General features: G+C 44.2%; 2 protein-coding genes across 2 annotated transcripts in view; one reads left to right on the forward strand and one right to left on the reverse strand.

Annotated features, from left to right (window-relative positions):
- Tmc2 (transmembrane channel like 2) overlaps positions 1-4,393 on the reverse strand; it is a 53,095-nt gene extending 48,702 nt beyond the window's left edge. The window contains exon 1 of the mRNA XM_057781771.1: positions 4,360-4,393. Within this exon, the coding sequence (XP_057637754.1) occupies positions 4,360-4,393 (34 nt within the window). The remainder of the gene's footprint in view (positions 1-4,359) is intronic.
- Positions 4,394-18,215: 13,822 nt separating this feature from the next.
- On the forward strand, positions 18,216-26,304 carry Snrpb (small nuclear ribonucleoprotein polypeptides B and B1). Its single transcript, XM_057781924.1, has 7 exons — positions 18,216-18,356; positions 20,066-20,217; positions 21,918-22,029; positions 23,986-24,138; positions 24,785-24,923; positions 25,223-25,348; positions 26,002-26,304. The coding sequence occupies exons 1-7, from the start codon at positions 18,354-18,356 to the stop codon at positions 26,010-26,012; spliced, it is 696 nt and encodes a 231-aa protein (XP_057637907.1). The 5' UTR covers positions 18,216-18,353; the 3' UTR covers positions 26,013-26,304.
- Positions 26,305-27,632: the final 1,328 nt, after the last annotated feature.

Here is a 27,632-nt window from a genome sequence, read left to right on the forward strand (position 1 = left end):
TACATTTTGAAGCATGCTCAGAACATTATGCTGTCTGTCCTGGCTAGTTTTATGTCAACTTGATACACGCTAGAGTCATCTGAAAGGAGGGACCCTCAATCGAGGAAAATAACTCCATAAGATCCAGCTGTACACCATTTTCTTAAATAGTGATCGATGGTGGACCTAGCCTATTGTGGGTGGTGCCATCCCTGCCCTGGTGGGGATAAACATGTCATAAGGAACAAACCAGTAGGCAGCACCCCTCCGTGGCCTCTGCATCAGTTCCTGCCTCTGGGTTTCAGCCCTGCTTGAGTTTCTGTCCTGACTTCCTCCAGTGATGGACTACAGTGCGGAAGGATAAGCCAAATAAGTCCCCCCAAGTTGTTTCAGGTCACGGTGTCTCATCACAGCCGTAGTAACCCTAACTAAGACACTGCTCTTACCACATGTAGCCCTTAACAGGGCCATTTGTTAGAATGAAACTAAGGGCCCCAAGGTCAAAGAAATGTCTGACTCCATCCGCTTCCAGTCTGTCTCTTTAAGGGTAAAAGAGATTTGCTGTATGTGAAGGCCACACACCTAGTGGCCCAAGTTCACTACAAGATTGAGACATAATGATGGGGCGCTACTAAGTGAGAAGAAGAGATGAACTGTCAAGCTATGTGGAGAGGGTGTTGGGAGATCTCGAGGGCACATTTCTAAGTGAAAGTTGGCCCCCGTGAAAACTTCATTCTGTCCGATTGTGGCTCCGCGATGCTCTAGGAAGCTGAACTGCAGAGACTATGAAACCATCAGCGGATGCCAGGACTGAGTGGGAGGAGGGGATTGACTAGGTGGGCCACAGGGCATTGGGAACATGCAGTTCTGTACCGTATTGTGACAGCATACTTTAATAAGGATGCTGTAATCACTGTGCTGTGGGGACCCACAGTTGTGAGCCTGTTCCACCTCCACCTTGACTGGAGGTCAGAGAGTTTGAGCTTATGTTTGTTCTCTCAAAGATGTTGACAATAAGCGTGGTTACAAACGAGAGATTCTGACCAAGGGCGTGGTTAATTAGTATTTTGGATATAGAGGTGGATCCGATCCACCTGGACCAAAGGTCAGAGAATTCAAGTGTATTCCTTATATCATATTAATGAAGTCTGTTGCCTCCCCCACTCCCCTTTTGGGGTGGAATGTATAAGCAGGTGGAAAATAAACGAGGAGGTATTCACCAAATGTCCCTCCCAATGCTCTTCTGTGTTTCTGTCTCTTGTTTCTCTTATAGCTTTGTTCTTTTTGCTTAATTCTAAATCTCATGTTCCTACCCTAGAGTGTATGAGCTTTATTTATTTATTTTATTTTATTTTGGTTGAAGCTGGTCTTTGACAGATGGCTGTCCAATGTGGCACCTCGACATTATGCATTTTCAAAGCTATAGAAGATACAACAGAAAGAATGAATCCTAGTGTTAATCCTGAACTTTGAAAAGAATGTATCAATATTGATCATAACATGCAGTGAACTAATGCAAGTTAAAGGAAAGTAATTTATGCCAAGTTTTTCTATAAGTCTAAAATTTCTGTAAAAGAAAATTATAATATTGGGGTTAGAGAGATGGCTCAATGGTTAAAGTCACTGGCTGCTCTTCCAGAGGACTGGGTTCAATTCCCCACAACCATCTGTAACTCCAGTTCCAGGGAATCTGGTGCCTGTTTCTGGCCTCTGTGAGCACCAGGCATGCATGGGAGAGGTGGGGTTAGGGAGGAAATAAAGGGAGGGCAACTAACACTAAAGGCCTTTTGAGCTATTGGCCAAAAGGACACCATGGGACCTCCCAAACATTACAGGCTATTGGGTGCTCCCCACAACCTGGCGGTAAGGCCCTATTGCTGAAGACAACCCTTACTTACGTCGTTCGACACGGAGAAGTGGAGCTGGTGCCTAACTGGAAGCCACAACCCTACTGAATAGAGTTCATGGTAGCGTAAGGAACTTTTGCACTACCAGAGGTGAAAGGTTATCATCAAATTCCCCCAGATACAAACCCTGTGACCTACAACAGCAGCCTTCCTGCAAGATATGTTGGTGCAATAGTGGCATGAGTGTTATGGAAACAATTAACAACTTTTAAAAATTGTATTTAAGGCCCATTCCATGAGATGGAACACATACCTAACACTGCTAAAGTGGCCAAGAACCTGAGGTTAGATAGGTCATGGCTTAGGGAAAAACTAAATGCTATTATTCTGATAAAGTAATATAACAATAAAATGACTCCTAATGACATTGCTACACCCAGAGATTAGTGCGTCACTTAGCCCACATCAGAGAAGATTCTTCTTTTGGTAGATGGGGGTCAATGCAGAGACCAACATCTGGACAATGTGTAGACAGTGAGAGCTTTGGAGTACTCAGTCCTAAACGGAATGCCTTCATCAAACCCCTCCTCTTAAGGCTAAGGGATCAATGAGGAAGAGGAGCCAGGGGGATGGAGAATTCCAAGGAAACAGTGTCTTCTAAGCACAACACGTTCTTCTAGGCACATTTGAACTCAAAGAGACAATGACAGCACACACAAGAGCTGCCAGGGGTCAAGATGGACAGGGTCCCAGTATTGAGAGGGGAAGTGGACATGAGGTCTCACCCCCTAACTAAGAAGCTATTTGCAACCTGCTGGGAAAGGGAAAATTAGTTTTCTCTGGTGGAGTGTCAGTGAGTGTATCAACCACACTCCATGTTCAGGAGTAGCTGGCAAAAATGAACTCCACGTTTTTTAGTTTTGTTTTTGCATATGGATTTATTTCATTTCGTTTTGTTTTGTTTTGGCATTTTCTGTCTTATTGGTCTTCTGCTTGTTATGATTTTCATTTTGTGAGGTTTTTTTTTTTTAAGAGAAAGATTGAGAAAGAAAAAACATCAAGTTGGGTGTGTAGGGAGATGGAGTATCTGAGAGGAGTTGGGGGAGGGGAAATGATCAAGATAATAGTGTATGAAAAACTCAAATTAAGAAAGATTAAAGGAGATTATGGAATTGGCTTATAACACAAAAATAAATGATCATATAAATTAAGTATTTCAAAATATTCCTAAGGAGCTGGGCCTGGTGGCACATGGCTGTAATCCAGTCACTTGGGAAGCAATCACATGTATAAGGAAACCAGGAAGTGCCAGTGGCCTGCAGGACGTTAGCATTCGTTAGCACAGTCTTCTGTGTTTAGGGTATGTTAATTAATAGGAGAAGTTGGAATCATGGCAATGGAGGAGAATCTCACTCTTTGTAGCTTCTAGGGCCTCTTCAGCTTCTCCTGTCTCCTAGGGACTGACTGGCTTCCTCACAGGCTCCCAGAAATGCTATAATCATATTCCCAGGGGGATCTGCTTGAGTCCCAGATACAAAAGACTGCTCAGAGATGAGAGGGTGCCCTTTGGTGGGAAGGAGGCCTTTGGGTGTGGGTCTGGGCTGTACCACCTGCAAGGTGCTGCAAGTCCCTATGAATGACTATTTACAGTTTACCAAGGCAAAGCTCAGAGTGTCTCTAACTCTGGGAGTGTCCCTGTTGCAGCAGAGACTGAGCAGAAGACCATCTCTGCTTGGCATAAGGCCTCCTCCCCAGTTAAACCAGCTGCTCTCCAGGAAAGACTCAATGCTTGTTGTTGAGCAAGGAAAGAGGGAGTGGGGGTGGGGATGGGGAGAGGAAAGAGAATGCGGGATGGTTGAATGCAGGGCTAACATGAGCCTGGCACACTACCCAGCACCCAGCACCCTCCACACCGCCTCACCCCTCCATCCTCATCCTCCATGCAGGAGAGTTGCTCTGAGAACTTTCTCACTTCACCATGTGCCCAAGGCCAGGAGAAGGCAGTGGTCGCCCTCTGGAAAGTCTCCTGGCAGCAGCTCGTTTCACCGTGAGAGGTGCGGACTGGAACGGGGCTCCAGTTACTTTATTCAAAAAGCTCCGAGTCCAACATTTCCCCAATACCTCGGAAAAGTCCTAAGTTTAGAACTCTCTCCTATCTCCCTCTGAACAACAGACAGAAAGACAGACGTGGTGAATGAGAATTGTTGCAGAGAGACGTCTGTAAATGGTAAGCTCCTAAGATCATACAGATGGGTGGCCAGTTCCAGAAAGTTCATTAACCTGGGCTCTGCATAACTCTCTGCACAGGACATTTTCAGCTCCTCTAGGAGTCCTGCAAGAAAGTGACAACGACCCTTGTGCCACTGGTGGGTAGGAAGAGGCTAAGTAGCCTCCCCGAGGTTGCTCAGCTCAAGTTGCAGGACCTGAACTCAAATGCAAGGCCCTTCCCAGGCCTCTTGAGACGGCTTCCCCAATACCCGCTGTGCCAAGAGACCTAGTAGGTAGGACCCTTGGTATCCAGACGAGGACTCACCTTCCTCCTCCAGGCTCTTTAACTGGTGGCTCATAGTCATCAGAATATCAAGGTCCTCACACTGGCTCACATCTTCATGTCCCCCCAGCCTGGGGTGCTCTCATGGTCACTGGCCTCTCTTCCTGGGACTGGAAGCAGTCGGAGCGTCTCTGAGATGAAGGTAGAGGTAGTTTTTGTGGGGGAGAAAGATGGGGAAGGGAGCAATGAGTTTTCAGCCCATCAATCCATCCACACATTCCTCTGCTCTGGTTTCTCTGCCAAGGAGCAGCGTGGCCTCACGTTTCAGGCATCACTTATACATGAGGGCCCTGGAGGGGTAGGACCTGCAGGCTCATCTCCTGACAACGATACCGCTTGCATCCAGCCAGGGAAGGTGTGAGCTGTATCGCATGGCTCTTTCCCAGTGTCTTAAGTCCCTGATTGGGACAAAGGCATAAGTTATTGTCTGGGCTTCTGTTTAAAATGCAAATCATGCAAGGTGGACAAGTGGATCTCTTTGCTGCCCGCCCCCCCCCCCCCCCCCCCGCAGTGCTCAGCATCAATCCAAGAGCTTTGTGCATGGTAGGCAAGTGTTTCTGAGTACTGGAATCTACGCTATGGACCTGAGCCAACACCAGTGACTGTCCCCACTGAAGTCGCCTGCTTATTCATTCAGCAGCTTTCTCTAGTGTTGCCTGCCTTTAGGGAACATTCATTTGGCTGCTTTGAAAACCACTGTTATCATGTAAGAGCAAGGCTGCAGAACCAGAATGGTACCAAGATTCTTGTTGGTATCAACTGATATTGGAATTTAGAGCGTATTGCTAGAGGGATTCCAGGTTCTTCTAATCCCTTAGCAAGGAATTGGCCAGAGATACAGAGTTGTAGCAGAAACAATATTAGGAAAACATACATTTCCAAGGGAGGAATCCTACTGGGCCAGGGAGGCTCAGCAGCTCAACAGTGCTGCAGAACTCGGGTTTTCTGTTACCTTAGTGTGGGCTTTTGGGGTCATTGGCATAGGGAAGCTTTTTCCTACATGTTCTGTTACATGCAGTCCTGTATACAACTTCCTGTCTCCTCAGCATTCTATATCTCTATCCAGTGGTATCACCGTGGGCCACAGGCTACCCTTAGACACTCTGGAGTGCCTCTCTGCCCACGCCAGAAGTGTGAGCTGGTTTCAGTCAGCTGCATAGGGATAATTTCCAGTCTTTGATTTGTGCTAACTTGCTCTGCACTTCCTGTTTACCCAGATAATATTATATCCTACTGGGGTCTTTGATGAAGTTGAAGACTAGATAAGTAGAGATAGAGTTTTCCTTAGTTGTGATCCTGATAGAAAGTAAATTAGGTACAAAGCTCTGGACTCATCAAGAGAGGATAGTTAATAGAGTATTTTCTCCGAATTTGCCAAATGGACTGGACAATGTGAATGCAATTCTTACTTGATATTATTCTTGTTGTTTATAGTTTTATTACGTTAGAGTTAAAACCTTTCCTTTTTATTTAGACAGAAGGGTGAAATGTGTGGAATATTCCTTTACATAGTGAAGATATGTTAATGTGATTAGTTTAATGAGAAGCTAAATGGCCAAAGCTAGGCAGGATTTGGGGGAGAGAGAATGCTGGAAAGAACGTGGAGATGTCAGCTAGACACAGAGAAAGCGTGACATGTAAGAGATGACTTAACAAGCCATGAGCCATGTGACCAGCACATAAATTAATAGAAATGGGTTAATTTAAATTATGAGAACTAGTTTAAAAAAAGCCTAAGCTATCTATCAGCTGAGCTTCATATTTAATAAGAAGTCTCCATCCGATTATTTGGGAGCTGGCAGGCAGGACAGACAAAGACTTCCTATACTGCCACTTTGCTGATCTATGAGTTTTCTGTGGGGATTTGGAATCTTATATTTATAGAAGTGTATCATCTGGAAACGGGAATATTTTGACTTCAACTTCTTTTGTATTTGTTATCTCTTTTTATTTACATCTCTTTTCTTATTGCTGGCTAAGCACTATAGTGGATAAAGGTGAAAAGAGTGGGAACCTTCTCTTATTCTTGACTTAGTGGGAATGCTTTGTGTTTTTATCCATTTAGCATGTGTGTTGTGAGATATTTGATCACACTGTATGAAGATGTGTCTGTGTATTCCCTCATCGGCCTAAGGCACCTTCTGATTGGTTTAATAAAAAACTGAATGGCCGATGTCTAGGCAGGAGAGGATAGGTGAGACTTCTGAGCAGAGATGGGAACTCTGGGAAGAATCTGAGAAGCAGAAGATTCACCAGTCAGAAGTAGAGGAAGTCGGATGTATGGTACTGAGGGCAGGGGTAACGAGCCACATGACAGGATGTATATTAATATAAATGGGTGAATTTAAGCTTTAAGAGCTAGTTGGGAACAATCCTAAGCTAAAGTCAAGATTTCATAATTTAAAAGAGCTGGAAATCCAAAGAAAGACTTGTTGGCCATGGGTTTGTCACATACAGTCTGTATCATGCTGCGGTATATTTCCTCATTGCCATACATTGCCAGTATCTTCAGAGCTTTTATTACGGGATGTTGGATTTTTGTTAAAGGCCTTTTATATATTATTGAGTTTATCATATGATGTTGGTCCTTGAGTCCATTTATACCATACAGACCAGGCTGGTCTTGAACTCACAGAGATCTGCCTGCCTCTGCCTCCCAAGTGGTAGCATTAAAGCCTGTGGATCAGTCTTATTTTTTTATAGCTCTATTACCTTATTTACCTTATATTGGTTTAACTTCGGCAAATCAAATGCATCTAGATTTTTTTCCCCATTTAGTGAAATAAGTTTTTAAGATGTGTCCTTGGGATTTGCTCTCTATTTCCTCCCTTTTCTTTCTAATTTTTTGAAAGTCATCTCTTTTTTTCTTAGTTTGGTCAGGGATTTATCAATCTTTATCTTTTTAAAGAACCAGATTTTTATTTCATTGTCTTTTTGTTCCTAACTTATTAATTTCTGCCTTGATCTTAATTGTGTTTTTTTTTTTTTACATCTATTGCTTTTGTGTTAGGCTTGTTTCTGTTTATCCAAGGTCCTAAAATACATCATTAAACTATTTGTTTGAGATCTGATCTTGTTTTTCATGTAGGCGCTTATAGATATAAACATCTCTCTTAGAATAGCTTTCATTTTGACCCATATTTTTGGTATTCTATGTGTTCATTTTCTTTTATTTATTTATTTGTTTAAAGATGTCTCGCTGTGTAGCCTTGGCTGGTGGCCTACAACTCAATATGTAGATGAGGCTTTAAATAGAGATCCACCTACCTCTACCTCCCGAGAGCTAGAATTAAAGGCATGCACCACCATGCCCAGGCCATTTTTATCAGTTCTAGGAAAATTTAAATTTTCTTCTTGATTTATTCATTAATCCATTGATTGATCCATTATTCATTCAGTAGTGTGTTGTTTAATCTTCATGAGTTTGTTTATTTTTGTAGTTTCTCTAGCTGCTCATTTCTAGCTTGGTTCTATTGTACTCGGAATGGCAAAAGTTATTTTAATTTTCCTGTACTTGTTAAAACTAATATAGTGTCTGCTTTAGAGAAAGCTCTATGGACTTCTGAGAAAAATGTGTATTTTGCGATGTTTGGGTGGAATGTTCTGAAGATGTCTGTTAAGTTCATTTTTTTCTAGCAGTATATGTTTCATGAAATTGGGTGTGCTTGTGTTTGGTGCATATATGTTTAGAATTGTAATGCCAGATTTTTCCATTAATCAGTGTGGTGTTTTGAATAGGAATGCCTCCTATAGACTCACATATCTGAATCTTTGGTCGCTAGAGAGTGGCACTATTAGGAGGTGTGGCCTTGTTGGGGTAGGTGTTGCATTGTTGGAGGAAGTGTGTTACTAGGGGCTTTGAGGTTTCAGAGCTCAAGCCAGGTCTAGTGTGTCTAAGTCTCTTCCTTCCTTTTGGTTGGGAAACTGAGACCATTCATATTCAGTTTTTTTTGAAGTGTGTGTGTGTGTGTGTGTGTGTGTGTGTGTGACTGTGAAGGCCAGAGGCATCAGATTCCCCTGGAGTTGGAATTACAGGTGGCTAGCAACAGCCCAGCGTGGGTGCTGGTAATCAAACTCAGGCCCTCTGCCAGAACAGTATATGCTCTTAATCACAAGTGATCTCTCCAGCCCACTCGCCTTAAATAAAATTTTTGTAATGTTGGTATTTTCCTAATTGTTATGTTTAATAACTGTTCAATTATCATGTTTTTCCTCCAGAGTTTCTTTGATATGTTAATTGCTCTCTTCAGTCTGAAGAATTGCTTATCCTCTAGAGATAGAGCTGGCCTAGTGATCATAACTGCCTTTAGCCGGCTTTTCTCATGAAATGTTTTTTTTCTCCCCGTGAGTTATGACAGAGTTTTGATGGGTGTTGTGTATAGTAATTTGCTTAACAACAGGCAACTGTGGTCTTCTGTTTTGTTTTTCTCTCTCTCTCTCTCTCTCTCTCTCTGCTTCTGTGTGTGTGTACAGACTGCAATGTTCACAGAGGCCAGGAGAGGGTATCAGATCTCCTGTAGCTGATGTTAGAGGTGGTTGGGAATCACCACAAGTGGGTATTGGGGACTGAACTCTGGTCCTCTGCAGGAGCACCTTGCTCTCTTGACCACTGACCTTATCCTGGATCACTTTTCTGAGGACTGTTCTCCATCAGAGTCTAGTTCAGGCCCTGGCTCTGACTGGTTCTGGCTCCAGCTCCTAATCCAGATCTGGCTTGGTTTGGCATCTGGAAGCACCCCTGGAAGAGGCTTCCTTCCTTCCACAGTGAGATTCAGGCAAACTGCTGCAAGGGAGCTGTCGAGACAGCCTTCTGTTCTCCAGCTTAGCTGATGTGGGCTCCGCCAGCTGCACCATTCAGAGAGGATAAACGTGAGCAGCCTTTGCAGGGTTCTCAGCGCTGGTGTGTGGAGAAACGACAGTTGTAAGGTATCGCCTGGTGACTCCTCATCCAGGCTCCAGATTCTCTTTCAGTTGAGTTTGATCCTGAAGGTCTTGTGTTTGAGGAGAGGCTCTTCTCAGCAGACTCCAGTGTACACAACAGCAGGGATGATGTGTGTGAGGAGAAGCCTTTCCCACTGTACAGCATTCATTGTTGAGGCTTGGTTCATCCAGGAATTGATTTTCATGGCTTCACGCTGTTTCCCTATGAAAAATCTCACCTGACTTAATAAATTCATTTACAGACTTTTTCCCTTGCAGGAAAAGGAAACATCGTATACTATCTCAACTGTTTTTGTTTTGTTTTGTAAGGCTTTTAACATGTGGTCTCACCCCTTCTGTCTCTGGGGCAGCGTCTCGCTATGTAATCCTGGGTGACCTGGAGCTTGCTGTGTTGGCCCGCTTCTGTACTGCAAAGGAAACCATTAATCTACTAAAGAGGCAGCCTGCAAAATGAGAAACAAATCTTTTGCCAGCTGTACATCTGACAGAGGATTATTCAATGTCTAAAATCTAGCAAGAACTTAAAATTAACCATCGAAGCCAAAACAAACAAAACATGGTCCAATTAAAAAATGGGCTATGGGACTATACAGAGAGCTTTAAGAAGAAGAAATAAAAATGGCCAAGGGGAAAATGCTCCTCCCAGATGCCATAGGTTGCCAAAGAAAAAGCCTAGGGCCAGGTTTGGGGTACCTCTCTCCATGATGTTGGTCAGAGGGGTCTCTTGCTCTATGCTGTCCATCAAAATCTGATGGTAAGATGATGAATATATCACATAATTTTGGCCACAGGACATGGAGAAGTCAAGCAGGCACTGATCTGGAAGCTTCCATCCTGCTGGCCATTCCTCAGGGTGCTGGGAGATGCTCTCCAAACTGCTGGGGAAGAAACGTCATTGACAGTCTTATCCAGCTACGAACCCTGTGGGCTACAATAATAGCTGACCAACCTGGCAAAGTATGCCATGGGGAAAATGATGACATTAATGTTATGGGGGTTATCAATTGTTTTATGATTATAAGGCTCACTCCACAGAAAGAGACTCATGCCAGATACTCTAAATCTGCCCAAGAATTTGGTTCTGGGGAGCTCATAAGCCCAGCAGTGAACTTGCCACTATTGCTTTGCTACATGAACATAGTATGAAGTTATACACACATTATACATACAGTTCTCAGTCTTCATTAGAGAAACTTCTTTGTGTAGTAGATGGCAATTAATACAGAGATACAAACTGGTCACAGTGAAGAAAAGGGTTTGTGGAATGCTCCGCCATAAACAGCACATCTCTGTCACATTCTCTCCGCACCAAAGTTTGTGGAACGCAGTGAAGGAGGGGGTGGCAAGAAAGATGAGAAGAGCTAGGACTCGGGGAAGACTATGATCAAATAGTGTCTCCTGGACGTGACAGGACTCTTGCATGCATGAGCTCACAGCACGTGTGGTTACCACCACAAGACCTGCACAAGATCGAGCTGGTCAGCCTTCCAGCGTGGGCGAGTGAGGGGTTTGTTAGCCCCTATCCCCAGCTGAGAAGATATTGACAGTTGGTAGCCACTATGGGAGGGAAAGTCAATTTTCTTTAAGGTGTGGCCCTAGGTGTGCTGGCGATGCTCTAGGGGATGTGCACAGCACAAGCAGACTCAGTAGGTTCTTCGCTAGTTCCAGGACAGGCTCCAAAGCTACAGAGAAACCCTGTCTCAAAAAAACCAATAAATAAATAAATAAATAAATAGGTAGGGGGTTAATCCTGGAGAAGTTGAAGGTGGAAGAGAGAGTGAAGAATAAATGCAACCAAAATGTATTATTCAAATATGAAATTCTCAAAGACTAAATGAAAACATTATTTTAAAAAGACTAGTCAGCTGTAATTCTCCTTAAATGCAGCAAGATAATATAAATGTAACATTCTTCATCGTTACACAACCACAATAGAGGTGTCTTTAACTCTTTGTTTCTCGGCGCCCCTCACAGCTAGTTTCCAACACAATTCTAGCTTCCTTGCCAATACTGACAGACCCCAAATAGTTCATCAGAACCCCAAATTTTCTCAAAGAGCTTTCCAACTGCTCAAGCCTGTCACATAAATAGTGGTCACCCAGATGGTTCAAAAAAGGAACCCTGGACAAGGCTAGTCACAAAATGGCAGTTGGCCAAAGGGCTTAATAGAACCCAAACAACTCAAAAGACGCCAAAACGGACAAGGAAAAGGAAGAACAATCCTGAGGTGCCCTGACTTACCAAGCACCAGACTTCAGGGTCTATACAGCTCAGGCACCCATTTCTCTGCATCACCGAAAAGAGATGAAGGCTGAAATGGAGAGAAAAAAATGTTTAAATGACCTTGGAAGTTGTGTGGGTTAGTTCCATCTTCTTTCTCCATCTGGTCCATTCAGGACTGACTTGCTGAAAGTAATCCAGAGTGCAAATGTCTTTTTGTGGTTTGATGATCCAAAACAGTTGTGTGTGTGTTTAGGGAGGGATGTGTGTGCATGTGTGCATGCAGTTAGTGTGTGGGGTGTATAAACAAGCTTGTGAACATCTGTGCATGGTGCCCTGCTCTCTCTCTACCTTATCCTTCTGAGACAGGCCCTCTAGCTGAACCTGGACTAGGCTGGCAGCCAGTAAGAGATCCCCCTACCTCTGTCCTCATTGACTTTTATATGGGTGGGGAGGATTTGAACTCAGGTCCCTTGCTCACATAGCCAGTGCTGTGATCTAGGGAGAAATCTCTCCAGCCCAACATTCCAAAATTACTGTTGGGAATTTTAGGGTCGAAGATCACAGGCTCTGGCAATCCCAGTAAGCTAAGCGTGGTTATTCATGCCCAGTACACCAGTTATAGAGACGCTATTACTGAGAACCGGAGACATACCTATCCAGTGTGGTCACGTTGGGAAGAGGGACAAAAAAGGGATCCAGTGAGCCCCCGAATCTATATTTGGAGCACTAACATAACGTTTAGGTATAAACAGAGGGCTAGAGGTGTCCAGAGCCAAGCGGTTCTGATCCAGGTGTAGTCCGGCTCACCACTGACCCCTTGTTGTTTCAACTTTGTTCTATCCTATGTAGTGGTCTGAGGAGTGGGTTGGAATTGTGTCAGTCTCCTGATGGAGAGGAGGTAAGGTCCTCCTCTGGCTGGCACTTGGTTTTAGCTTCCCCCCCCTTCAAGCATGAGATTCCTGGGGAAGAATTCATTCTCTAAAGAGCATTGTTTCATTGGTCTGAGAATACACGTGTCTCCCTTTAAAGTCTCTCTTTCTCTGGCCAGAATCGTTAGTTACACCTCATCGAGTTTTGCTATTTAATTTTTGGTGATTTCAGCATGAATTAATTGTAAGTTCTTGAGTTCACACAGTTGCAAGTAAGAAAAAATAATCCCACTCGAGAAGAGCAAACCAAAATGAGCTACCACGAAGACATACCTTTCATCCTTCCAGAAGCTTCCTTTGTCCTCCCCACCCCTTAACACAAAGCTTTAGCTAATTAATATTTCACTTATGCTGACTGCAAATCCAACTTGATGGAAATAAACATTGCCACGGTAAGTAATCTTGCTGGAGGGGTCTCCTCTTTGGTGTGCTACCAGAGCTAAGGATGATGAGTTCTACAATAGCTCCTTTCATTGTGTGGTCCGAGGAAGCTGAATGCCCAAGAAGAGCAACCACAATAACAGTGTGGCATCAGCTGAATGTTTCAGGTGTCACAAAACCCTTTATCAACTGAAGCTTCTTGCGTTGTCTTGTTAGTTTATCTCTCCAATTAAAAGTGTATATATATATAATTAGCCGTGGGTGTCTGCTTACTAAACATCCACTCACGGAACCTTGTAAAGCAGCACAGCGGAGGGATCCGGTTGCACGCAGGTGACGCTGTCCCCGGACAACACGATCCGCTGCTATCGTGAGGTTGTTGCTTTGCATCTGCTAACCCACACCAGAGCTCATCGCTGGGTGCATTGTGGTGCGTCAGAGGGAGAGAGAGACCAGGAAAACCTGTGTGAAAGCAGCACGCACTCACATATTTTGGGGTGTGAAGGTGAACAGGTTCTGAGGCTTGTTGTAGTAGTGTTGATCTCTTAGTCTTTCTCGATTAGCCCTGAAGGTGGGGAACAAGAATCCTGGTACAGACTTGTAGGGTAGTCGCTGCCATTTTCAGGCTCTTAGAACGTTAAACACACATCAAGAATCTGAACCTGGGGATCATACAGAGTTCCCAAACTAGGAGACATGTCACCTGATAAAAGCCAAGCAAACCAAGAGGCAAAGTTTACAAAACTCACAATGAAACTCATGTCCAGGTGACAACTATGGACCATGTTTGTTTGTTACTTATTTTTACTTCTTGTGTATAGGAGTTTGCCTGTCTGTAAAGCTGTACCCATGCACTTGCAGTGCCTTTAGAGGCCAGAAGAGGGCATCATATGCCCCAGCGCTAGAGTTGCAGATGGTTGTGAGCTGCCATATGGGAATTGAAGAAAGACAGGCTTGTAATGGTATAGAAATAATATGCCTTCACAGCGCAGAATGACTCTGCACAGAGACCAGTGAAGGAAAAGCTCTTTCACAGTGTTTGTCCTGCTCAGGCTATAGTGCTAAAAGAGAAGCCAGCCTTGACTAGAAGATTTACCAACTTATGTACACCTTAGGCTTGTGCATTCCACATATGCTGTCGGCCTTCACTCTCCTCTTCAGGACCTGGCCCCAGGTTACACACTGAACAACTTAACCGTACCGGAGACGGCAAGTTTGGCCACTTGGGCAGACGGGAGATTTACACAGCAAAGTCTGTGCTAGGGTTACTTCTTAAGTACACCAGTGTTGTTCTTTTCAAACAGGGGTCAGCTTGCCCATTGGTCAGGATTATACTTTTCTCAAGAAGACTGGAGGCTTTACGGCAGGCCAAGATTCGACATTGATGGTAACCCTGCGCTGCCCCCTTGAGCTGCCTGCTAGAGGCATGTTCTTTGGGGATGGATCCAGTGGCTGCTGAGTCTGGTGAACAAACATTTATATTGCAATATCATAAATTTCACTCCAGCAGGCCTGGTTAGGACACTACTTACTGCTGGGGTGTTTTGGTCTCAGCAGTCCTCAAGAGGAGGGGCCTCAGCAGTCCTCAAGGGAGGGGACTCATTTCTTATTGAGCTTCTCATAGTCCAGGGACAGTCAGGGTATTTGTCCTTTTTGAAACTTGACCTGATCCTGGGTTCCTGGGAGGGAGGTTGGCCTTCCCTCACAAAGGAGAGAGGGACACCCTACTTCCAGTGGTCACCTACTTTGCAGGTAAGATTCCAGGGGAGGACCATATTCCTGTGGCACTCCCAAATGCAATGTCCTGATGAGCCAGAATGACAGCAGGAAAGTATCCTTTTCCCTGAGACTAGCTTAGTTTCTTTCTTACTTTTCCCTCTTCCTTCCATCCGTCTGTCCTTCCTTCCTTCCTTCCTTCCTTCCTTCCTTCCTTCCGTTTGTAGATTTCTTTAGTGTTCTTCCTGCATGTGTCCTTGCACACCAGAAGAGGGCACCAGATCTCATTACAGATGGTTGTGAGCCACCGTGTGGTTGCCGGGAATTGAACTCAGCACCTCTGAAAGAGCGGCCAGTGCTCTTAACCTCTGAGCCATCTCTCCAGCCTTAGCTTAGTTTCTTTAAACTGAAATTCTTTTGACATTTCTAATATTTTTCATCGATGTCAAATGGGCAAAACAAAATAAAATATCATCCGCACCATTTTGATAATCTTCTTTAAAATCTTGGAATATATATATATATATATATATATATATATATTCGTGTGTGTTATATGTGTCTATATAATATGTAAATTTATATATAATAAATAATTTGACTAGACAATAATATTTTGTCATTTCATGTATGAAGTACTTTGCATCTGAGAATGAGTTTATTTTTTATTTTTTTAGCCTTTTTTTCCTTTAATAGCTTCTTTTTAATTTTTTTAATATTTATTTATTTATTATGTATACAATATTCTGTCTGTGTGCATGCCTGCAGGTCAGAAGAGGGCACCAGACCCCATTACAGATGGTTGTGAGCCACCATGTGTTTGCTGGGAACTGAACTCAGGACCTTTGGAAGAGCAGGCAATGCTCTTAACCTCTGAGCCATCTCCCCAGACCTCCCCAAGAATAAGTTTATGACCATTAGTATTATCTCTAATTTTTTTAAAATTTCAGTTTATTCTTTATGTATGGGTATTTTGCCTGCATGTATGTTTGTGAAAAACATGTATGCTTGGTGCCCACAGAAGCCTGAGGAGAGTGTCAAATCCCTTGGACTGGAGTTCTCTTCTTCCGCTATGTGGGTTCTGGTAGTAGGGATTTAACATAGGCTGTCAGGTTTGATATAAGTGCCTTTACCTACTGAACCATCTCATTGGCTCCTATCAGAACTTCTTGCTCCCACCCAATAGTGCCCACTGACCCCCCAGCCTTCTCCGCATCTCACAGTGCCCACTGACCCCCCAGCCTTCTGTCTCTTCATAGTTTTTAAAAATTAATTTCTTTCTAGAAGAGTTGGTAAATGACTCTTAGCAAGCCGAGAGACTCTCGTTGTTAATCACTACCATTCATTACTAAGGGTCCTATTATCCGTTTATTTGTCCTTCAGATATGCATGAAGTATACAAGTGATTAACTCCATATTCTCGTTCTGTATATAGACCCGTGTCTTGCTCGTGAATTTAGATACAGAAATTGAAAGAACAGCTAAATATGAATTGCTCTTTAATTAAAGAGAAGTTCCAGACAGGTTGAAACATGAGAATCTCGAATTCTTAACAAAGAAACAAGCTAAACAAAGCCCCCTAATTTCTAGAGTGTCATCTACTAGCATTCTTGAAAGGGTAAGGCATCTTTGATTTGAGTGTTGGGCACATCTAAGGACTGGCAAGGTCTGCGAAGCCTGGTTATGACAGGTTACACTCTGGTACACACTCATGCAGACCACAGTCCAGCTCCTAAGCCACCCTGCTTCCTAGCGATAACACCACTGGCTCAGCAGATGCTCATTCTAGTAGCCACGGTTCATATCCTTTCCCCACTTTCTACTTCTTTGGGAATTTTAACACCACTTAAAAGGAGACATTGTTATTCTTTTTATAAGCTAGGGTAAAGTAGAGGGCTGAACTTTAAGCCTAGTAAGCAGTTACTAGTAGAGGCTTACTTGATTTTTGAGGTGTGTGTGTGTGTGTGTTTTGCTTTGTTTGTCTTGCTTTGAGACGGGTGCCTGTTTGACCCAGGCTGGTTTCCAGCTCTATGTGTACCCTCCTCACTGTCTGAGTGCTAGGATTATATTGTATGTTACCATGTCCCATTTATGTGGTGTTGGAGACTGAACCCGGAGCTTCATGTGTGCTACCCAAGTACTTTACCAAACATGATATATTCCTACCACCAGTCCTTGTTTTCTTAACAAAACTTTTGAAATGGAGAAGTGGTTTGGAAAAAGAGTAAGTAATAAGGCCAAGAATTCAGTTAAATTTAGTATATCTGCTGGGCAGCAATTAAGCAAGTGGTTTTATATAAAAGACCAAAAGTTAGAGAGAAACAAAAAAACAAAAACAAGGTTAGAGGAATAAATTAGAAAGTCTTGGGCATGTAGGCAATAATTAAAAGTCCTGGAATTGAATGAGATTGATTCATTCAACAAACATTTATTGAGCCCCTTATGCTAAGCGGTGATCTAAGTAAAAAATGCTATACTGTTTATTACATTCTAATGGGGTAATACAATAACTTAAATATATATATATATACAGTAATCATCTCTTAGCTCAGTTTCAGTTATCTTTGGTCTATCAGTCTGAAAATATTAAATGAAAATTCCAGAAATAAGCAATTAATGCTCTAAGTCGTGCACCATTCTGAGTAGCATGAGGAAATACCATGTTTTTGCCTTAACCACAAATCGTCCCCTTGTGTAGGTGTCCACACTGTGTATGCTACCCACTCAGTAGTCATAGGGATCATCAGGTGAGCCGACCTGCATCACAGTGCTCGTGTTCCAGAAGTCCTTGTTGCTTAGTCCTAAAGCACTTGATTAACGAAGCTGGCAATCACGGGTACCAAAATATGCCTTCTTTAAGTGAAAGAGTAAAGGTTTACCATTAAGACATACGTAGAAAAAATATAGCATATATAGTTTTGGTACTGTGACTTAAGGGAACTAAAGTTTAGCATGTCAGATAGTAATCAATATTAAAGATAAAAAGCAAGCAAAAATGTAGGCGTGAGGTGCCCGGGAAGGTTGCAGTTTATTTTATTATTATTATTTTTTTAACGTAAGAAAGGATGGTCAGGGAAGTCCTCACCAGACTAGTGTTCTTGCAGTCTAAACCATGAAGGTAAGGGTGTGACATGAACATATTCTAGCACTTCTGATGAGACAAAAGCAAACGCAAAGATGCAGAGGAAGAACATTCCAAGCCCTAAGAGAAAAGCAAGAACAGTGGCTTCCTGGAGTGAGTTCAGGAGAGGGCTGGGTAAGAACCCGGGTAGAAGGGGCGTTTCTGGGCAGCGGCTTGAGAAGCAAGCCACCCTAGTGGAGACTAAACTGGGAAGGTGTACATCCAATGAGGATCCAAGGCTTTCAAGGGCGGTCAGTTTGATGTTTGCGACCAAACACCGACGGTGCACGCCTGCACCTGCACTAAGGACACTACAGGTAGAAGGATCGGAAGTTCAAGACCAGCTTGGGAGACGTGTGAGACCCTGTCCAAAACAAAACGAGAGGAGGAACTCAGTAAAAGCAAAACGAAGGAAAACAACACCAAAAATCAAAACAAAAACAAAACCCTTTACAAGCCGCACGCGGACACCTCCTTTCCACGCCCTAATCTCCTCCCAGAGGCCGGAACTACCGAGCGGAGGCCGGACCGGAAGTAGCTTCACAAGCCGAGACATTTTGCAGGCTGCATTTCCGTTAGCGGCGGCGGGAATATTGCTGCTGGCTGCCCACTAGGCCTCTGTGGAAGCGAATCCGGCGGGAATCTGAGCCATCGGAGCCGCCACCATGGTGAGAAGGCACGGGCTGGCCGCAGGGCGCTCGGGGCTGCGGAGTGGGGCCGTGGCTGACGGCGTCTGTGGGTTGGAGCCGCCCGTGGCGGGGAAAGTCGGGGCCGAAGCCGCTCTCTCCGGGCGCCAAAGGCCTGGGCTGTGGCGACGCGGCCGGGCCCGGGTGGAAGGGAAGGCCGCGCCGGGGGCCACGGGACGACCGCGCGGTGGTTACCGTCCCGCGGCCTCGGTAGCTGGGAACTTGTGCGGGGCCCATGAGTGCCCGGGCTTCTGGAGCAGACGCGAGCCTCCGGTCGACTAGCGGACTCCGGACCAGACGGAGGAGTAGCGGACGTCTCCGCCGGGAAGTGGAGTCTAGTGGCGGACGGGGCGGGAGGGTGTTTGCCCGCGGAGCGCGACCCTACTCGGCGTGTTTTTATGTGGGGGTGTGCCAGGCGCTGGGACGGCGCCCCGAAATAAGTTCTGTCTTCGGTGGGTTTCTGGCTCTGGGCAGGCCTAATGGAATTCTCGGCGGTAGTTCGGCTTTCGGCTAAAGGAACGGCAGGGGGAGGGGCAGGGACGCCTTCTCCAGTTCGTGGGTCCCCAGCAGGACTCCCGAGTGGTTGGTTAGGAGCGCCCGGCCGCCCGGTGGGAGGGAGGCTTAGAACTGCGGAGAACCGTGAGAGCGAAGAGGTCGCTGGCCAGACACGGTCAGGAATCAGGTCTTTGCACCTTCCTTATCCTGTTGGTGGCAGGACGTCGCTGAAAGATGTTTTCACTGGCGTAATGAACTTAAGTTGGGCTTAGAAAGGTCAGCCGGGGAAAGTGGCCGCTGCTTGAAATGTCAGTTTGTAATTTCTGTGCCTGAGTAGGCAGAGGCGCCTGAGTTTTGAGGCCGGTTTTGGCTGCAGAGCAAACGTAACAAATAATCTCGAATACCTCCAGAAAGATTACTCTGGTTGCGAAGCTGAAGAAATCCAAGGTAGCGAAGATAGGCAATCGTTTTGAGAGTTGACTGAGACAAGTCCTTACTTTAGCCTTCCACTTGGGTCGTCTATTTTATCAGTAAAAAGTGAGCCCAGTTTTGAGGATTAATACAATCCCTTTCAAGGGCCTGGTTATACGGAGAGTACTTAATAAAATATTAGCTATTACCTGGAAAATGGACCGATGTACGCTGATCCTCGTGAGCAGCTCTTTGAGATGATTGCTTAAGCAGAAAACATATTATCTGGGTTTTCATGTTAGGGCTGGGTGATGCTCACAGGGGCGAACAGCAATTGCAGTTGGTGGTACAGAGAAGAAGGGCACTTGAGTAGGCAGAAGTGTCAATACCAGTTAGACTTATGGGAGTTTTAGTGCCTGCTGAATTCCAGTTCTTAGTTTAGCTGGATTTAGATGTTCGTAGCACTGAGCATACACAGTGGTTGATGGCTTAATGTCTAGTCTGGATGGATTTGATTAGTTTGTGGACACTACACTTTGCTGAGACAGATACAAATAGACAAAGTCAGTTAAAATCGGAGGCTGGTTGCCTATTTTAAGGACAGAAGTCAAGGTTGAAAGCTGGGTGATAAGATTCCCAGAAACAGACCTTGTTTGGACTAGCTGAAACATTGTTGAGAAAGTTGCACCCAGAAAAATAGGCTGTGGTGGAAGATTTGGGGGAGGGCAAGAAGTGTGCGAGTCCAGAAGAACTGAGCCTCACTGATCCCTGCTTCCTTCTTGCAGACGGTGGGTAAGAGCAGCAAGATGCTGCAGCACATTGACTACAGGATGAGATGCATCCTGCAAGATGGCCGGATCTTCATCGGGACCTTCAAGGCTTTTGACAAGCATATGAACTTGATCCTCTGTGACTGTGATGAATTCAGGAAGATCAAGTAAGGAGAGGGCTGGCTGTTGGGAGGGCGAAGGAACTGGGGGTGGATGGATGGGTGGCGGGCCAGGTGTGGGATGGCCATTCAGCTAGGTTTGCCTACCTGCTTGTGAAGGGAGACACTTTAGTGGGGACATTGGCTGCTAAGGAATCTCTTCCTTAACCCAGAAAACCTTGCTCTCTGATTCTAGCAGAGTGGAACTTGGTGAGGAGGGTGCTAGGCTTTTATTTCTCTGATTTTGCATGCCCCTGGGTACTGGGGTAAAGGGCTCTCATGTTCTCCCCACAGGTGTGAGGGGGGAGAACTTGATTTTCTGGCCTCATTACCTATTTGTAAAGCTGTAGCCTAAAGGGCTCTCCTATTGCAGCCTGGTCTGAAACTGCTTTAAGAAGCTTCTGACCCTCTTCAGGGTAAGTGCTCTGCTCCCCATGTGGGTTTGGGGCCAGTCATTTTTGTTGGCATTTTCTAAAAAAAAAAAAAAAAAAAAAAAATTTTCTCATTTGCTGCAATTCTGTAAGTTGATTAGCTAATTCCTTTCAGGACCGTTGAACAGTGTGGTCTGTTTCAGTCCTGCTTTGTATATTGAAGACATCCTGAGGCTCAACAAGTGGTGTGACTTTGGTCATATGTGCACTCCTGACATGCAGCACTTACGTGTTCTGACCGAATTCCCTTAAGTTTTTTTTTTTTTTTTTTTTTGAGATTGTTTTCTTTTGTGGCTCAAGGTCAAGTATAGAATAAAAATGCAGAGACGCCTGGGTGCTGGGTGCGTGTTAGAGTGGGGCCAGCAGATCAGTGTGGAATTCCCACTTTAAAAATGAAACTGATTTTCAGATTTAAAAACTGTTGGGAAATATTTTTTTCAAATAAAATTAATGAGAGAAAATTTAAATACCTGCTTTTTTAATTATAAAAAGCTAATATAAGCTTATTTAACATCTAAGACAGTATGAGCTAAAATGGAAGAAAGAAAACCTAAGTTTGTTTTTTTAAATTCAGGACATTATTTCTTTATTTTAAAGACTATGGCTTTGGCTCCCTGTTCTCATCTTGCAGTTCCTTTTTCTAGTTTACATTTTATTTCTTTCATCTTTTCCAGTTGTGCTGTTTGGGGTGGGTTCTTGTTTGAGGTTACTCATGTGAAATTTCTATGTGACTCTTGTAAAAATACAGGCTTATTTAACAAGTAAGACAATATGAGCTAGAAGGGGGGATCCTTTGTATGCTAAATTTCTCTTGCCCTTCCATCCCTTGAGTGCTCACGTAGGGTGAAGGGTGGATTGTAGTCTTGAGGTTGAATTGTTGCTGGTACGCCACTACATGGATGTAGAGTGGGTAGGATTCACTGTTAAGGGATTGCTTAGCCTGCCTCTTGTCTACGAAATCTTAAGCTGAAGGCGGGGAACAAGGTAATATCAAAGAAAACCAGGAAAGGCGTTTGCATCTTCTCCAGGACTGGGCATTCTTGCTGCTTGTCCTGTCTCCTTGTCTGTGCATCTTCTTGATTTAGTAGAAAGCAGCCCACCATCTTTCCATATGAGGTCATTTAGCCTGGGATTCTGTCTAGAGGACCTGTTAAAAAAGTTTTTATATACTGTTTGTCAAGGTGGTGTAATATAAAGCAAACCTCGGTGGTTCCTAGATAGGTAAACCTAAATGTTTCCTACCTTCTAATACTTTTTCTTTTAAAAATTCAATTTTAGGCCAAAGAATGCCAAACAAGCAGAAAGGGAAGAGAAGCGAGTTCTCGGTCTGGTGTTGCTTCGAGGGGAGAACCTGGTCTCCATGACAGTAGAAGGACCTCCTCCCAAAGATGTAAGTCCCTCCTGAATACCTCTGGAAGGAAGGTCCTCATGGGAGCCAGGCTCTGTTAGGTACTCTGGCTGTGGACTCCTTTACAGGTAGTAAATGAGTAGAGGGAGCTAGAATTTGTGACTTTAACTTTCTCCTCAGGGAAACTCTAATCAGCAGGGGAGCTACCTGAGGCCATTTAGTCACTAGAATTAACAGCTCCATAGATTTATGCAGTAACAGTGAAAAAAGATGGAGGGTTTGGATGGAGGAAAGGGGAGGGAGAAACTAATCTCAAAAAGATAATAATTTAAGATAAATAGTAGCTTCTGCTGGGTTTGATGGCACACACCTTTAATCCCAGCAGAGGCAAATGGATCTGAGTTCAGAGCTAGCTAGGGGTACATAGTAAGACCCTGTCTCAAGAAAACAAAAACAGCTCCAAATCTTAGAATTTATGAAGGTTTTGGTGGTTACAGAATAATAGTATTTGTTGTTAATCTGTTCATCAAGGACATCAGTGTTTTGTTTTTTGTTTTTTTTGGTTTTGCCAGTGTTTTATTTAGTCATTATAAGAATTTTAGTTTGCTCTTGAAAAATTATTTCCACCTTAGGGATGAAATAAACTAAGTTTAGTAGCTTGCCTAAGATGTCACAACTAGTAAATGGCAAACCAGCCATTTGATCCCAGATGATCTTGGTTCTGCAAACACCAATGTATGTTTATAAATAGAGCTGTCTAAAAGAACCTAACTGAATTTGTTTTCTCTTTATTTCAAGATTTTGTGAATCAGGAGAATGTGCTTAACTTGTATTTGTATATATGTGTCTGTTTTAATTTTTGCAGAGCCTGGTTTGTACCCAGGATGTCATGTATGTTGGGCAATCATTCTGCCTCTAAGCTGCCTCTTCAGCTCTCCTTGTTTATTTTTATCCACACACATGCTTCTTTGTGACTCATGTAAAAGCTTGTTCTGCCTTTCCAGTTTGTAAACATCTTTCAGTCACCCTCTTGATTTAAGTCCTGCTAATGACTTAGAGATAGTTGCTGTAGTGAGTAGAGAGTAGTTTATCTCATTCCTTTCCTTATTTTGGACTCTACAGGCTTTCTTGTTTGTGAATATGTATCAGAGGTATTATTTGGCCACTGTCACTTAGCAAGGGAGAGTCAGAGAGGCAGCGGATCTTGTTTCTGTTGAAAGGTCAAGTGCTATTTTATTTTCATAGGAATGTGTGTAGGTATTGAGGGACATGCTTCTTTAGACTTAAGTTATAGTCTCTTTAAGGGGTGATAGGGGAGTTCTTAGTCTTTCATGGAAGAATGGTGTGTGTGTGTGTGTGTGTGTGTGTGTGTGTGTGTGTGTATCTATGTTAGTGTATATAATTAGTGCTGATTAGGTGCCTTATAAATCTGAGAGGCTCTTAGTGCTGTTCCAAGGTGTACTTAGAATTTTTTAGGCCACCAAGCCTTTAACCATCTTTTTTGTACCAAACCCTTTGGGGCCACCAACCAGCTCCCAAATCATGACACAGACTTACTAGTTTTACTTAGCCTTTTAACTTAATCCATTTCTTTTCATCTATATTTTGCCTTGGGGCTTTTTAACCTTTTCTTTCTTGCTGTCCCTATTGCAATGGCTCCCTGGCTTCTGGCCCTGCGCATATCCCCCATCTTTCTCCTCCTCTTGAGCCTAGAGTTCTATTATCTCTTTGCCTGTTTGCCCTACCTATCCTTTTTCTGCTTAGCTATTGGTTTTTCAGCTCACTGTTAGACCTATCACATACATTAGCTAAGCAAGGTGAAACAGATGTAACACATCTCTACATAATTAAACATGCATCCCTACATTGTCAAATACAGCATAAAAAAGTGACACACCTTTACACAGTTAAAGTAATATTCTACAGCATAAACAAATGCAACACATCTTTGCCTAGTTAAAATAATATTCTACAACAGTATTTTTTTTTTCCTTTTAGACTGGTATTGCCAGAGTGCCACTTGCTGGAGCTGCGGGGGGACCAGGTATTGGCAGAGCTGCTGGCAGAGGAATCCCGGCTGGTGTTCCCATGCCCCAGGCTCCTGCAGGACTTGCTGGGCCAGTCCGTGGGGTTGGAGGACCATCACAGCAGGTGAGGCACTGGAAGAGGACTACTGGTTTCTGGTAGCTAAAAGGATAGGGCAGAATCCATAGCTTGACATGAGTGACCAATCTCATGATGAGTCCAGATTGTCAGACTAACAGTGTTTGTGTGAAGAGGTGGACAAAAGATATTCCAGCCAACTGAATTGAGCAAAATGTTTAGTAACATTACGTATAATTTCTCTTTCCATGTCACCAGTCTTTTTTTGGATAAGATCTTTTTCAAAAATATTTTATTTATTTACTTACTTTTACATGTCAATCCCAGTTCCCCCTCCTCTCCTCCCACTTCTTCCCTTTTCCCCCACTCTACTCCCTCTCTTGGGAATGTCTCCCCTGGGAAGTCAACTAAGTCTGTACTATCTCACCTTGTTGAGGCAGGATCAAGCCAGCGCCCCCTCCCCCACCAAGTCTGAGCAAACATGTCACCAGTATTAACTAAAAGTACAAGTGCTTTTTCCCAGGTGGATTGGGAATATTTAATGTCAGGCTAAGAGGCTAGAAATCGGGCATTTGGGCTTCCTGATAGCTGACTTTTACATGGAAAGTCTGGTGGCATGAGCTGTAGCATTAGGAGACTTCAGGCTCAGTGTACTTGAGTTAGTGTTTTGTTTAATTCCTCTTTGTTATTTTAGGTGATGACTCCACAAGGAAGAGGCACTGTTGCTGCTGCTGCAGCTGCAGCCACAGCCAGTATTGCAGGAGCCCCAACTCAATACCCACCTGGTCGTGGGGGTCCTCCTCCACCTATGGGCCGAGGGGCGCCTCCTCCAGGTGAGTATCTTCACAGGAGACCAGTACTAATCGATCACAAATGCCTTAGCTGGATTCGTGATGACATAGATCCTTGACTGAAACTGATGATGAGTTTGCGTAGTTAAGCAGGATTACTCTGAGATCCAGCCTGGCTGACTGAGTTGGAAACTAGCTGGACGAGGGCAATTAGGAGCCCCACTCTGGCTCAAGGGCCCCTTTGCTTTAGAGGCTGCAAGGATGGATTGGGCTGACTTGATAAACAGCTTCATATGCTTCCTTCCAGCTTTTAAGAAGTCTCTTGGGCTTTTTTTCTTCAGGTATGATGGGCCCTCCTCCTGGCATGAGGCCTCCTATGGGTCCCCCAATGGGGATCCCTCCTGGCCGAGGAACTCCAATGGGCATGCCTCCTCCTGGGATGCGGCCTCCTCCTCCAGGGATGCGAGGTAAGTGCCTACAATAGTGGCTTTGGCTTCCTTCCTTTCCTAGAGTTTACTGGGTTGGAAACTGAAGATTGGCTTTAGACCAGATCTGGTTTTGGACCTCAGATTTAGGGAAGTGAGCTCTTGGAGGACAGCTGTGTCCAGAAAGTAGAGAGGAGGGAGTAAGCATTAGCAGGTTGGCCTTGTCTCCTGAGTGGGACAGAGGTATGTTCCGTGTCCAGTCCATCAGCCCTGGATGCAAGATGAGAGTCTCTGAGATCACAATAGAGACTGTCCGATGCCCTTGACTATTTAATTAGAGAGTCTCTCTTTTGCTGGGTATGGTGGCTCATGCCTTTAATCCCAGCATTCCAGAGGCAGGTGGATTTCTGAGTTTGAGGACAGCCAGGTCTACATAGTGAGTCTCTTTGTCAAAACAAACAAAAGCCCAGAGAGCATCCTGACTACCAGCCCTGTGTTCTTTCTATGAAGTCATGGTAGATCTTAAGATGAACAATGTTCAAATTTCATGACCATCTTATTTCTCTTTGATTTTGCATTTGTGTTTTTTCTGGGCATAACCTAGTTAACCCACCCGTGTTGTCACTTGCAGAGTATGGGGAGCTGGGGCTTGGTACAGATGAGGTTGTGACTGAACTTTCTCTTGCTTCATTCAGGTCTGCTTTGATCCTCGCACAGCATTGTGGCAGTAGTTCCACTGAGGTGTGGGTCCTATTCCCCGGAGCCGAGTTACCACACACCTGTTTGTTTGTATGCTGTTCATGGAGTCTCCCTGGATCGTCTGGTTTCCCTTTCAGGGCCCCCCTCCCTGGGGAATATGCCCTCCAAGGCTCTAGGCTCATCTTGGTCCTCCTCAGCTCCTTGCCTGTTTCCCAAAAGGCTGTACATAGTCCTTTTTTTCCCACTGTGACCTTTGAAGCTGGTTTATAATAAACTCTTAAGAGACTGTTATACATGCACTCGATATATCTGTTTGTCTTTAGAAAAGTCTTTGATTTGTTGAGTGCCTAATGGTTACCTTAGAAAAATTAACTCTAGCCGGGCGATGGTGGCGCATGCCTTTATTCCCAGCACTCGGGAGGCAGAGGCAGGCGGGTCTCTGTGATTCCGAGACCAGCCTGGTTTACAGAGCTAGTTCCAGGACAGGCTCCAAAGCCACAGAGAAACCCTGTCTCGAAAAACAAAACAAAAAAGAAAAATTAACTCTACTCTTAGCTGCTTTCTGATAGTATTTTACAAAACTGACCTACAATGAGGCTTTTTGTTCATCAGGTTTAAAGATGAGTTTGAGGAAATATATGCTGTTGAGTGTTACACCCTGGGCTAGGCAGGTCTTTATGAAGCAAACACTAAAGGAGAGAACCTTGTGGGATGGGGTACTGTTAGAACATTGTCTTGGGTCACACATACACAAACTGTCACCTGACTTTTAAATGGACTTGTCATGATTTCTTCTACCCGCTTTGGATGATAAGGTAATGAGCAGCACTCTGGTACTTAGCACAGCAAGGCTAGTGGTGAGCCGTGGAAGTGTTGGGGTTTTTTGCAGGCCATGGCAGCTCCAGGAAATCAAAACAATAGCAGAGGTGAAGGTCAGGGTTATCTCAAAAACACAGAACATTTGATTAAATCCTTTTCATGATCGAACTGGGAACAAAAGGAAATTCTAAACAAAACTCCCTCAGCTAGGGCCTGGTGGGGCAGTGGTCTGTCGCTTAGTGATGGAATAAATATTTGCCCAGTGTCTGCAAAGCAGGATTGGATTGCTAGTGCTGTCAGAAGGTTGTGGGGTAGCTGTACAGGCAACAACATAAGTTCCTGCTTATTCTCTTACTCCTTCCATTTGGTGCTGGAAGCGTAAGCTAGGGCAGTTGTGAAGAAAATGTAGAGTTAGTGAAGTAAATTATCTGCACGTGAACACACTTCATGTGTTCAAGAAGTTGCAAACAATTCATGAGGCCAGTTAGTAGTGAATGAATAAAGCAAAGTTGTAGGGTAGAGGTCAGTCTGAAAAGGAAATTAATTGTACTTGGAAATAGTGTATTAGAGTTCTCTAGAACAGAATGTGTGTATTAGAACATCTTACAGCCTGCAGGCCAAGTAGTCCAACAATGATTATCTACCATTGGAAGATCAGGAATCCAGAAGTTCAGTCCACAAGGCTGGATGTCGTAGTTCTTTAGTGTTTGCCGAAGTCCTGGAGAAGTAGGCTCTGAAGGAATGGACTTGCCAGCAAGAGCAAGCAGAGTAGACTATATATATATATATATGCTGCCAGCAGGTGGGG

Source organism: Chionomys nivalis, chromosome 9 (assembly GCF_950005125.1).
Source record: "Chionomys nivalis chromosome 9, mChiNiv1.1, whole genome shotgun sequence".
Taxonomy (NCBI): Eukaryota; Metazoa; Chordata; class Mammalia; order Rodentia; family Cricetidae; genus Chionomys; species Chionomys nivalis.